This window comes from Plectropomus leopardus, chromosome 3 (assembly GCF_026936395.1).
Source record: "Plectropomus leopardus strain MGB_pleo_1.0 chromosome 3, ASM2693639v1, whole genome shotgun sequence".
NCBI classification, from domain to species: Eukaryota; Metazoa; Chordata; class Actinopteri; order Perciformes; family Serranidae; genus Plectropomus; species Plectropomus leopardus.
In genome coordinates this window covers 16,309,296-16,321,716 of record NC_142178.1, presented here as the reverse complement: position 1 = coordinate 16,321,716, position 12,421 = coordinate 16,309,296, and the positions used below count along the sequence as shown (strand labels likewise).

General features: G+C 42.0%; 1 protein-coding gene across 1 annotated transcript in view; it reads right to left on the bottom strand.

The window, feature by feature from the left end:
• The window catches only part of pkd1a (polycystic kidney disease 1a), a 162,140-nt gene that overhangs the window by 40,812 nt on the left and 108,907 nt on the right, over positions 1–12,421 (bottom strand). The window contains exons 20-28 of the mRNA XM_042484667.2: positions 10,926–11,408; positions 10,661–10,792; positions 9,174–9,349; positions 8,321–8,451; positions 4,984–7,607; positions 2,962–3,159; positions 2,566–2,865; positions 2,003–2,439; positions 677–827 (exon numbers count right to left, since the gene is read on the bottom strand). Of these exons, the coding sequence (XP_042340601.2) occupies positions 677–827; positions 2,003–2,439; positions 2,566–2,865; positions 2,962–3,159; positions 4,984–7,607; positions 8,321–8,451; positions 9,174–9,349; positions 10,661–10,792; positions 10,926–11,408 (4,632 nt within the window). The remainder of the gene's footprint in view (positions 1–676; positions 828–2,002; positions 2,440–2,565; positions 2,866–2,961; positions 3,160–4,983; positions 7,608–8,320; positions 8,452–9,173; positions 9,350–10,660; positions 10,793–10,925; positions 11,409–12,421) is intronic.

Here is a 12,421-nt window from a genome sequence, read left to right as displayed (position 1 = left end):
CAGCTCTGCTGACTCTGTGGCAACTATCTGCAGACCAGCCAACATCAGTCAAAAAATGCTGTCATTTGATTTCAAATCAAGACAATCTTGTAATAATGGTTTTACCTTGTTAATATTAACTTCAAAACTGTTTTGAAATGCACATTAATAAAATTGTGAACATGTGGTAAGAAAATGCTACTGATCGTGATTAGCTACTGAAATTCTGCAATTAATTGCGATTTTAAAAATTAATCGTTTGACCGCCCTGGTTCTACTTCAGTGGATTTAGGTTTTTTTAAGTGACTTACGTCAACTACATTTTGACAGATGCTGTCTGAAGAACTGCTCCTGGCTTGCAGTGTAAGGCAACCTGAGTAGATGCTAGCCCTTTTCGTATTATTTTTCTCTTAATTCATAAAGTGAACTTACCACTTTTTTTTTCCACATCTCTGCATTGAACAGATCCTTTCCTTTATACTACATGGTGTTACATTGAAATAGGTGTGGCTCAAATATCAACAACATGTGGTGAGGGCATAAATGTATTTTAATGTAGTGTCATATGAACGTAAACATTTTACAAAGTCCTTGCTGGTGTGAGCAACAGAAAACTGCCAGTTTGACAGGTAACAGCTCATTCAACTCTTTCAGTCAAAATGTGTGAAAGTGACTTTTGTTTCACGCCTGCTCTTACCTTCGAAGTGCTTTCACACTCCCAGGAATAGCTGAGTAGTGACTGGCTGTCTGGGTCCATGTTGGGGTCATAGGACTGCTCCGCATTGAGCTGAAGGTCCTGCGTCCTCGACCACACTCTGTAGGTGCCCCCTTCTATGATGGGCATCAGCCTGACAAGAAAAAAAAGAGTTAACATAAACATTAAAAAGACAAAGAAGTGCAAATTTTAAATTCAACGTCATAAGCATATCTAATATGAAGATACTGATCTACAGATCAGCACAGGTAAGATTTAATTATGCTTCTGTGTACTAAAAGGTTTTTGCAAACCTACGCAGAGCAGGGCGAACATCTCCTGATTGGTTGATCTGATTTCCTGTTGGAAAATGTCCACTAGTTTTTCTTGGCCATCTTGTCATTGTACTATCCTTTTACAAATTATAAATCTTTTTATTTTTTATATCAGTAATGATTTGTTTTCCTGCATTGGGAGTGAAAAGATTTTAGTTTCCGCTGTTTAAAAAAGTTCTTAAAAAAGGACTTTTTTTTTCACCATGAAGGTAGGTAACCATTAGAATCCATTGTTAATGGCCATTGTTAAAGCCAAATTTAAAACACTTCACTCGCAAAATGACCATTTCTATATTCAATATTCACAGTGTGTTACGTTGAATTTGTGAAGAAAACTATATATTTTTTCTTGGTTTCTTGCCCGGTAAAAGGAGAAGAAATAAAGGTGAAGATTCTTCAAGAAATGGGGACCACATTAAGTGAAGTCTTATTTATTTGGTTGTATGCTCAGTACTTCCCAAACACTTGTTTTTTTTGCTAAAACATTATGATTTAAAACACTTCTGCCAACTAGTAGCATGCCAGGGCATGCACGTGCGTATGAGCTTGGCTGGGCATGGCACTGTTTGCACTGTCTGTGTGGTTTAAATTATAATGTTTTCGTCAAGTGCATGCTTTTGGGAAGTACTAAGCATACTACCGGATAAATGAGACTTGGATTAGACATGAGTTGTGTGAGAGGTTGTAAAAGGATGTTTTGTTGTTTTTGACACAGTTAATTCATGAAGAATGATCACCTTTTTAGATTCTTTGTTCACTGTGAAGGCATGCAAGAAAAAGAAAATTATTCAAGAATTCAAAGTAACATGCAGTGAGTAACTGAGTTACAAATGGTCATTTTGCGGGGAAGGTTCCCTTTGATGAAAAAAAATTGTGTTTCATACTGCATCGCCTTTGTATCACTTGCAGAGTAAATTAAGAAATGAGAAACAATAAATGAAGGGAATGGATGTACTCCACAAACAGAGATTCACAATTTTATTTCTTCACTGACCTGGTAGCCATGACACTGAGCTGTAGACAGGCAGCCTTCCTGAGCGGCACGCCTTCATAGGACATAGAAAACACCAAGGTGTAGTTTCCTGCTTGCAGAGCCATCTTAGGCAATGACAGCTGTAGCCGCCGCACATCCACTTCCCCTGGCAGACGAACTAGAACAGACTGAGAGGGCTGATTCGCCACCCCAGAGGAAACCGAGGGGTCTTTGTCATTATCACAGTAGGGGGTTGAGAGTATCTGCCAGAGGTACTGAGCTCCATAGCGTAGGCAGCCTTTCAGATCCACACTGGCCTCCACCAGAGTGGGCTGGTAGCGCCAGATGGCCAGACGGGGGGCTTGAACCACCTGCACCTCGGGCTCCTCACACTCCAATACACTGATGTTTACCTCCACCTGTGCCAACACCCAGCTCACCAGGTTACTGCAGTTCACCTGACAGGGAGAAAAACAGACAGTTGCAATCACAAAACTGGGAAGCTTTCACACAAGGCATCATATTTGACAGCTCAACACATATATCATGGATCTATAGAGCGCATGTAGTTTAAAGAACCCTACTTGGACGAGGTAGTGTCCCGGATGACTGTACTCATAGCCCACAGTGGTGGTGTTTGTGTGAACTGGAGAAGAGCCATCACCAAAGTCCCACAAACACTCCACAGGATTAGATCTGGGTGTCACATTGGCCATCAGAGTAACCGTCTTATTGATGAAAGTGTCACGAGGCGCTGCATGCAGGGCTGCTGCTGTCAGCAGGTTCTGTACACGGATGTGCTTGGTGATGTTTTGAGAGTGCAGTGCGTTGATGGCCTTCAGGTAGATGGTCAATAAACCCGGCTCTTCTGGCGTGTAGAACACCTGTTTGTGTGAATCAATGAGACACATCACCATTTAACAGCTGTTTGTCATATTGTAATATTTTTTTTATTCATTACAATTGTTCATATAGCTGACCTCTTTGCCCATTAGCGGTGCCTTGTGGGAGTGGTGCAGATCAAAAGTCCACAGGAAATGAACAGGTTTGCCCGTCATGGTGTTGGCTACAAACGACCTCTTCACACCGACAGGGATTGCTGCGCAGCTTCCTTGGATGGAGAGTCCACGCACTGGCTCCATCACTTCCACCTGGAGGTTTCGCCTCTTGAAACTAACCTGCATTAAAAAATATGCACTGCATTAGTTTGACTAAATCATCTTGCTGGCTTAGACATCAGAGTTAAAGCTGGGGTAAGAAGTTTTTTGGCATAATTGGGCAAAAAACTCCATAGTAAACTTTGAGCATACCACAATTTAAGTGGTCTAAGAGAAAACTAGACTTCTGCACTTCTTCTTGTCTCTGTTTTCAGGCTTTTGAAAATCTAGCCCATGATGGGAGACTGGCCATTCAAAGATCATCTCAAAGATAGTGTGTTTCACAAATGCAGAGGAGGGTGCACCTCCCTCGTTGAGAATTTGGCTGAGAAATTGACATGCAGCATTGGCACCAATTGCCTTGCTGCAAAGCAACCAAAAACGGGATGACAGACTTTTAAAAAAGAGAGTCTAAAAGCAAGTCAGATGTCATTGTGCCTAAAGTGATGGAGAGAAAATGTTGCTTTACCGTTTAGCCTTATGCTAAATGGAGCTAAACGCTCACTGCTGCGGCTGATTCAAGCGAAGTTTAAATCTCTGATATAAAATTTATTCAATCAATTTAATCACAACATTTAATACTATTAGACATTTGTACAAAATTTTGTCATAAGTAGCGAATGAATTGTTAATTCATGGCCAAAAATATGTTTTGCGAGGTCACAGTGACCTTAACCTTTGACCAACAAAATCGAATCAGTTTGTCACTGAGTCTGAGTTTGTTCAAAATTTGAAGGAATTCCCTCAAGGCTTTTTTGGGGATATCACATTCATGGGGGTGTTATGTACAAATGTATTGACAACCCAAACACATAGTGCCTCCAGGCACAGCTATCACTGGGATGGAAAATGGCATAAAAACAGGGCTATAATTCTCATGGAATTGCCGCCATGTAACAGCCTCAAAATCAAAATCACAATCGAGATGACTGCAATTAATGACTAATCAGCTGCTCGTACAGGTTACTGTATGAAGCACAGGCATATGCCTTTACTTGTTTGGGAAGAAAGGGCTCAGGACGGAGAGAAGGGAGCTGCAGCGGGCTGTATTTTCAAATTCTGGGATTCTTTTTTTTGTTTTGGCCTTTTAAAAAAACTGCCTACCCAAACCAAAACAGAAATGTAAAATAAATAAATAAAATAAAATAAAACTTTTCTGTCTAAAAGACTGCATAATGGCATCAAGTGACATTATGCTTAGTAAGTAAGATGTGAGGTCTAATGTCTTTGCCAGCATGTTACAGATAACATAACAGATGACAATGAACATATCAACAACATCCTCAATGATATGCTTGTGCAACATGTAGGTTTACATGTCAGGGTTTCTGTGTAAAGAGCAATATGCAAAGAATTAAAGACACTTACAGTAGAGCCATACGGGTTGCTACTGCTTGTGCCAATAATAGCATCATTGGATTGCAAGCACGAATGTGTAAATACATCCATATGTCAGGCAGTGATAACACACCTTATGGGTTATCTTATGCGCACAGTGACAAAACTATATATGCATTTTGAGAAAAAATAGTGATCAAGGTTCCCACGGTCATGGAAAGCCTGGAAAAGTCATTAAATTTTACAATCACATTTTACAGGCCTGAAAAAATCAAGTCATTTGTAAAAATCATTACAAGTTTTGGGAAAGTCATGGAATTTTGTTGTAATAACATTAATTGTTGTTGGAAAGATTTGAAATTCGTCCATGTAATTACGTGGGAGCCCTAACTGATGCAAAGGAGTCAGTTTTATGTGATAGTATTACGTGTGACGTCTGTTTTTAATGTTGAAATGTTTTCTAAAAGCTCTTAAAAATGACCTTTATGCATGCTGCTTTGACTTTACCTGGTTGTGAGCAGTGAGATTCACCATGTACGTATCCACCCTGCTGAATGTGTGGACGTAGGTTTTGTTGATTTCAGGAATAACAGTGGCATCTCCACTGATGCTGAGGATGAGTTGAACGTCGGAGCCTGCTGCCATAGATATGGTGAACTCCACCTTCTCACCAACTGCTGCGATCTTCTGACTTGCCCTCAGCTCCAGTCCCTGAATCTTGTCCTGAACAAAGAACTCTCTGGAAAACACTCGCCCGCTGACATCATTAGTCGCATTCAGAGTAATGATGGCTGTTTTTGGCTCGTGGAAAATCAAAGAAGTATTCCTTCCCGTTTCAATTCTTCCTTCCAACATCCATGTCCATGTCACATTGGTTCCTGTTAGTACGTCCCCCTGCAGTGAAACGTTGGCGCCTGTCGCTACGTAACCCTGCTCTGTCACATCGGTAGCTGAGAAGTTGAGCTCAGAAATGACTTCCTGGACACTGACATTCTTTGACTTGACCACTGAGCTGACTTGATTGAAGACCTCCACAGTCACCAGCTTTAGGCCAGGACTGATGAAGGTGTGAGTGTTCCAGTGCTCTGTCCACGGCATCGCGTCGCCATTCACAGACCAGCGGTATTTTAAGTCCGAGCCTTCACCACTCAGTACTGTCAGGTTAGTTGATGCATTGACAGCGACTGGGTTGTCGCTGATCTGCAGGTACACCCCTCCGGCTGGTTCTAGGAAGAGGATGGTTCTGTTGACGGACAGGTGGCCCAGGAGGTTGGCTGCCCGCAGAGAGATGTCGCACGGGCCCGGTGTGGAATAATTCACCTCCACCGTCTTCCCACTTATGTTGTAGCTTGAGCTAAGGGGGTCTGGCTCTTTGATGAGGTTCCATGTAAACGTCATGTTGGTTCCTTCCTTTAATCCCGCATGAAGGTGGAGAACAAGGTTTGTGGCAAAGCAGCAACCATCCAATCCTGTGCCTTCGACTGCGCCAGACTCCTCGTCTGTTAAAATCTGCAACCCCTCCAGCTCACGTTGGACGTACAGGAAGATACTCGCTTGTGCCATTCCCACGTCATTCTCCGCTGTCACAATAATGTTGAAAGTGCCGACGGAGCGGAAGGTGTAGAACATGGTGTGGGTCCTTGGAATTGGGGTGCAGCGGTCACACAAGTTCCAAGAGTACCGGACGCCATCTCCCTCATCCATATGGGCCTCGAAGTGGACTGAGGCATTAAGAGGGACATTTATCAAGCTAGCGTTGACAGTCAACCCAGTTATTGCTGCAAGCACAGCAACAGGTAAAAAGGTGTGGTTCCTGCTGACAGTGTTGACTGCTGTCAGTGTGATATTGTAGTTTCCAGAAACGTTGTAGGAGTGGGGGACATTTTGGCCTGTAAGCATATTTCCATCTCCAAAGTTCCAGATGAAAGTGACATCCGAAGCCATGGAAGATGTTGTGAAAGTGTACGGTGCTCTGAGGGTCAGGTTGTTATATTTAGTGCCGTTATGTTGAATCACAATTGGACCTATGGGCATCAAAACCTCAATGGCAACACTGGTGTTACTGCTGGAGATGTTATTGAAGACAGTGACAGTCACATTGTAATGACCAGGATTTTTATACGTTGTCACAATATTCCCAGAACCCATGATGAGCACAGGGTCTTCCTCTCTGCCAAAGTCCCACTGATAGGTGTAGTTAAACTCTGGCTCAGCTCTGGCTCTGAACCGGATCTCCTCCCCAACAGCATAGTGTGATTTCTCAAGGGTGAGGCTCATGTTGGTTAAAGCTGGCTGCACACACACCTGCTTGAGGAAGCTGTCTTTGGGCACTTTGTTTACACCGCTGAAAAGAAGCAGAGAGAGGTGGTAGCTCCCGCTTGTCCAGTACGTGTGCGACACTTTGGGGTTTCCGTGGTGTGTCTCTTTTGGGCTTCCATCACCGAAGCTCCATTCATAAAGAAGAGCTGATGCATTACCGGACACCCAAGCCTGAAAGTTGACAGGGGTCCGCTCTTGGACACATCCGCACGGCTCCATCCTCACAACTTGGAAGACAAACACGTGCACTGGAAGGATTGTCCAGCCAGAGCTCACTGCGTTTGAAGCGGTCACATTCACGGTGTAATTCCCCTCTTTGACGTAGCTGTGTGAAACTTGCGGTTCGGATGTTATGTTTATGGTCCCATCTCCCATGGAGAATGTCCATGTGATGTTGTTTCCTGATGCGAGCCGTGCCCACACTGTCGTAGGACTGTGAAGCTCTGTCGGAGATGAGCTTTCTGCTATTAAATCTTCAATCTCCTCATACACAAACATCTCGGCGCAAGCCTCCATAGAACTGATGGTGTTGTTTACAGACACACAGATGTTAAAAAGGCCGCTCTGTGCGTAGGTGTGAGCCACGCGGCGACCTTGCAGCGTGGCAGAACTATCTCCAAAGTGCCAGTCATAGTGAATGCCGTAGGGTGAGGGCAGAGGGTGCGCCTCAAAATCAGCAGATTTTCCCTTGAGGAGGAGTCGTGGTTCTGTTTGAATATCGACACGTGTGAGGATGCTGTAGACGCTCATGTTGATGCTCTGACTGATGTTCTGATAACGGTTGGACACTGACACTACGGCTTTGTATATTCCTGTACAGAAAGAGGGAAGAAAAAAAAAGAGCTGAAATTAGCTCAGTGCCATTAATTACCTGCTTAAAGGTCCAGTTTGTAGAACTTAGGAAGATTTATTCACGCAAATGGATATAAAGACATAAGTATGTTTTTTTTAGTGCATCATCACCTGAAAATTAGAAACATTGTGTTTGTGTTACCTTACAATGAGCCATTAATATCTACATACAGAGTGGGTCCTCATTTATGGAAATCAGCCGTATTTCTACAGAGGCCCAGAACGGACAAATCAAACAGTGACTCTAGATAGGGTCATTTGCATTTTTGCATCAGCCACTGTAGTAAGCAGCCTCTCCGTAAAGAACAGTAGTGACCTCTGCGGATAATTTAACTCCCTCTAAAAACCTCCTTTAAGTTATCAGTGCAGCCCAATCGGCGTCTGCGACATGCCAAAGAGTGTTGGAGACACCCTGACTTGTATTGTGAGACTCCTTTATTCAGTATTTTTACCTGTTAAAATCACCTGATCCGTTTTTTGCTTTGAGACCTCTGTAAATAATTTGCCCCCCTTTTAAAACCTCCTGAACAATGAACACTAAAGGAATTCTAACCAGGAGAAGTTTCAGCTGGTTGCAATCTGCAGTCATGACAGCTAGAGGCCACTAAATCCTTCACACTGCTCTTTTTTTAAACATTTTCATCAGACAGACATGGAGATGGCGAGGGCTTACCTGGCTGAGAGTAAATATATGTGACGTTGTTGCTTAGAAGGACTTGATTGGGGGAGTCTGGACAGAGAAGGGAGGGAGCGTAGGGGGGCTTGTATTCAAATTCCTTATATCCACCATCACCGAAAGACCATCTGTAGCATAACAGAGACAATGTGAAACCATTGACTTAGGACCTGCAGAAATGCATGGAGCTTAGCTGAATAAATGCACTGCAAACCATTTAAATCCACACACACACACACACACACACACACACACACACACACACTCACAGTCACTAGCTGGAAAGTGAGAATCTTCTCTGAAGAGGCAGTAGAGGATTTTTGGACGAGGAGAAGTGGAAACTCAAAACTCAGGAAGCCTCTCCGGACCGAGAATGGTGAGAGTGGAGGTAAAACTAAGTGAAAGAGTGCGCTATAGTTGAGAGGGTGGGAATGTGAAAGAGAGAGGGAGAGAGAGGAGTAAAAGAGAAAGAGTGGAAGAAAAAGGGAGAGAAAAAAAGTGGAGGGGAAACAGCCGAGCAGAAGGGAAAATTCTTGTCAGCAATCTGCTCAAACCACACAGTTATAAATCCAAGGCTCTGCATGGTATGACTGCTGCAGTGCTATTATGGCGCACAGGAAGACAAAAACAGAGAAAAGAGCAAAGAGAAAGACAGAGGCAGATAGAGGAGAAGAAAGGAGCAGTCAAACACAAACAGATGCACTGTGTTTTCACTGAGCCTTAAAAATAAAGACGAGGAGAGAAAAAGAGGCCGTTCTTTTTTTGGCATTTTAGTTAATAAACACACCACACTGTCTCTATCTGTCTATCAATCTATGATTCTGTCCCTCTGTCCCCCGTCTGTTCATACCGGAAGGTGGCAGCTACAGACATGTCGACGAGCACAGAGGTGGTGAGAGTCTGCGTGGAGCCCTGAGGGACCACATCTGGCACACCCTTCACTGTGAGGTTGGCCATGGGCTGCAGCCGGTCTACAGTGACGTTGAAATGCTCTGTGAGGGTGCTGACATGGTTCATGGCCGTCACCTGAAAGGAAATGACCCAGTTAGATGTTTGGAGACAGCTGGAAAGAAGATAAAGTCTTGTGTTACATCTAAAGTATGTTAGCGATAATTGTGATAGAAACACTACGAGGTGAAAACTCATGATGTGACCAATCTGGTGCAGGGGTCCTACAACTAATTTAGAATAAGAGTTTTTTTAATACAAACTTCAACATGTTTGTTTTGAAAACAAAACATTTCTTTGGTCATACTCTTAATGTATTTCTTCAGATACTTTTACTCAAAATTGTGATGCATTAAGTTGTTATTTCACCATCACTGCCATTCCATGACATAAAAACATAAATGGGTTTTCTCAGCTGGAGAAAATGGCACCATTTATTTTAATAACTAATGAGGTTAAATCAGTCATTACTAATATGCATGATGAGATGCCGACCCCTAAAGTGGACCTGTGTATTCTTCCAACCAAATATACTCAACAGTATTTTGATTTAGTGCTACTCAAAATGAAATTTAACTGAAATTGAAGAATAAAAAAATCAAACAAACATGAAGTGTAATCAATTACTGAAGATAAGGAACAATTTTTTTCTACATGTTTATCGAAGCATATAACACGTTTTTGGTCAAGTTTAAACATAATATAACCTGCTTCAATTGTCATTTTTTTTTAGCACTTTCTACAGTGAAAAACATGGAAAAAAAGTAAAAAATATTCCTCTGGTTTGAAAAACACTTGTTTTTGTCATTTGATCAGATCTGGTATATGTATATGTGCATGTTGTTGATTTGGCTATCTCTATCCTGATCTACATGACATTTATGTGAGAAGCATTCGGTAAATTATTCAAATAAAAAAAATAGAACCCATCAATTATTTAGCGAAAAAAAAAAAATTCAGAAAAACCTACTGCCCACATCTTAAAGGAATACTTCACACTAAAAATGTCTATTTGTATATCAGTGTGTCATGTTACCCTGAATTCCTGATAAAACTTGTTTTGACCATATTTAACAACAGCAAAAGTGTCGCAAAAAATCAGTTTACAAACACTCACTCAACTCGTGGATTATAATCCAATGCTCAGTTATCTAGTCGTATACTCAGTAGTTCATGATTTGAACCATTTCACCAGATCTTTTAATATGAGAGTTTAATTTGATAAAAAGTGGGTTTGTGGGTTCTCTGTAAATGGCTTTGTTTACAACTCTTATGGCTCTTTTCTGAAGGATGAAGACTGGATTTGTGTTTGTTTTCATTTAATTTAAACGATTAGTATTCCTGCGATAGTCTGGCAGTTGGACTCGTTAGGTGTGAACAGAAACTCACAGTGAGTTTGTAGATGGCAGCATGCTGGTAGATGACGTTGAGGACGGTGTTGTAATAGGTGAAGTACGGCTTGTCATCCACTGTCCATTTAAATGTGGGATTGGAGCCTTTGAGCACTGACGCTGTGTAGCTCTAACACACACACAAACACACACAGGCACATGAAGACACGTTGAGTATAGGACAGTGCAGTGTGCATAGCATCAACACCTGATATGAACTCTTAGTACAACTATCACTGAAGTACACACAAACACACACTCACCACGACCGACTCCATCAGCACCCGGTGTGCAGGGTGCGGCTTCACCATCAGTCCTCTGAGCGGCTCTTCAAGATGGACGACCACAGACAGGCTGGCCTCCGTCACGTTATTATGTGCCTCTAGCTCCAGCTGCATTGGACTCCCCTGCTCCTCCGTCCCCAGGCTCAGATCCAGCACCGCGTACAGGCTGGGCTCTGAAACCTCGACCCCGGCCCCTGAGCTCGGCCCGGGCTGACAGAGCACCGCCTTGGAAGAAAACTCTTTGGGACATTCAGGCTGGAAGGTCACGCTGCAATTACTGCCACGCCGAAATGCCTTTGTCAGGTAGCGAGACTGGACGCGGAGCAGCAGCTGGGTGTCGTTGGGCTGCAGGTAGAGGGTGCCATTCTGGGGAGGTGGGTGGAGGATTGTCAAGCCCAGAGGAGGCACCACCCGCAACGGGCACGAAGCTGAGGCTGGGTATGATGGCTCGGCTGAAGTTACCTGGAATTTTTCAAATTTTGTCTCAATTATTTTGTTAATACAACAAAGTCAGAACCTGACAACAGTCAATCACACGTTCATCTTCTCTCTGTGACATCAACCAAAATTCCCTCTCCACCCTCCAACTAGTTCAGAACGCAGCAGCTCGACTTCCTGCTGTTTTTAACAGACGACATCACATCACCTCAATGCTGGCTTTTCTCCTTTGGCTCCCTGTTAATTTTAGAATTGATTTTAATATTTTACTGAGCACTATTTTACTAAGCTTTTCTGAGTTTGGCTCCAAGCCACAGAAGAGGAATGAGGAGACCTTATGAGCCAGTTCCCTGCCTTAGATTTTTAGGTAGGGTCCTTCTAGCTGTTTCAAAGCCAAGGCTTAAATCAAAAAGTGATCGTGTTTTCGCCATAAGGGCCCCTCAGCTTTGGAAAGACCTGCCTGAGGAGTAAAGGCTCAAATAATCCTTAAATCACCTATCAAAGCCCATTTCTATAGACTTGCTTTTATCGTTGCCTTTTAATTCATCTTTTTTGTTCTGTCTTGATCTTGCTTATTATTATTGTTATTATAAATATTATTATATTAATAACTATTAGAATAATAATAACTATTAATAACAATAATAATAGTAATCAGTGTTTATTGTCTTTATTTTGTTAATGTATTTTTCTAAGATGTTTTTGCCTTTAATTACTTGTTTAATTCTACCTAAATTCTTGTCTGGCTTCTGTTATTATATTGCCTCAGATTTTTGCCTGTGCTCTGCTTTGTTTGTCAAAGCACTTTGTAAACTCTGTTTTTAAAGGTGCTTTATCAATAGAGTTATTATTATCATTATTATTATTATTATTATTATTATTATTATTATTATTATTATTATTATTATCATTATTATTGTTATTAATATTCTTATTATTATAACTAAGTGTACGACAAAAATAGGAAATAGTCAAACACACTTATACAGCAAACACTTGTGTTTGTGACTTGTGTTAACATTGAAAAAAAAACATGT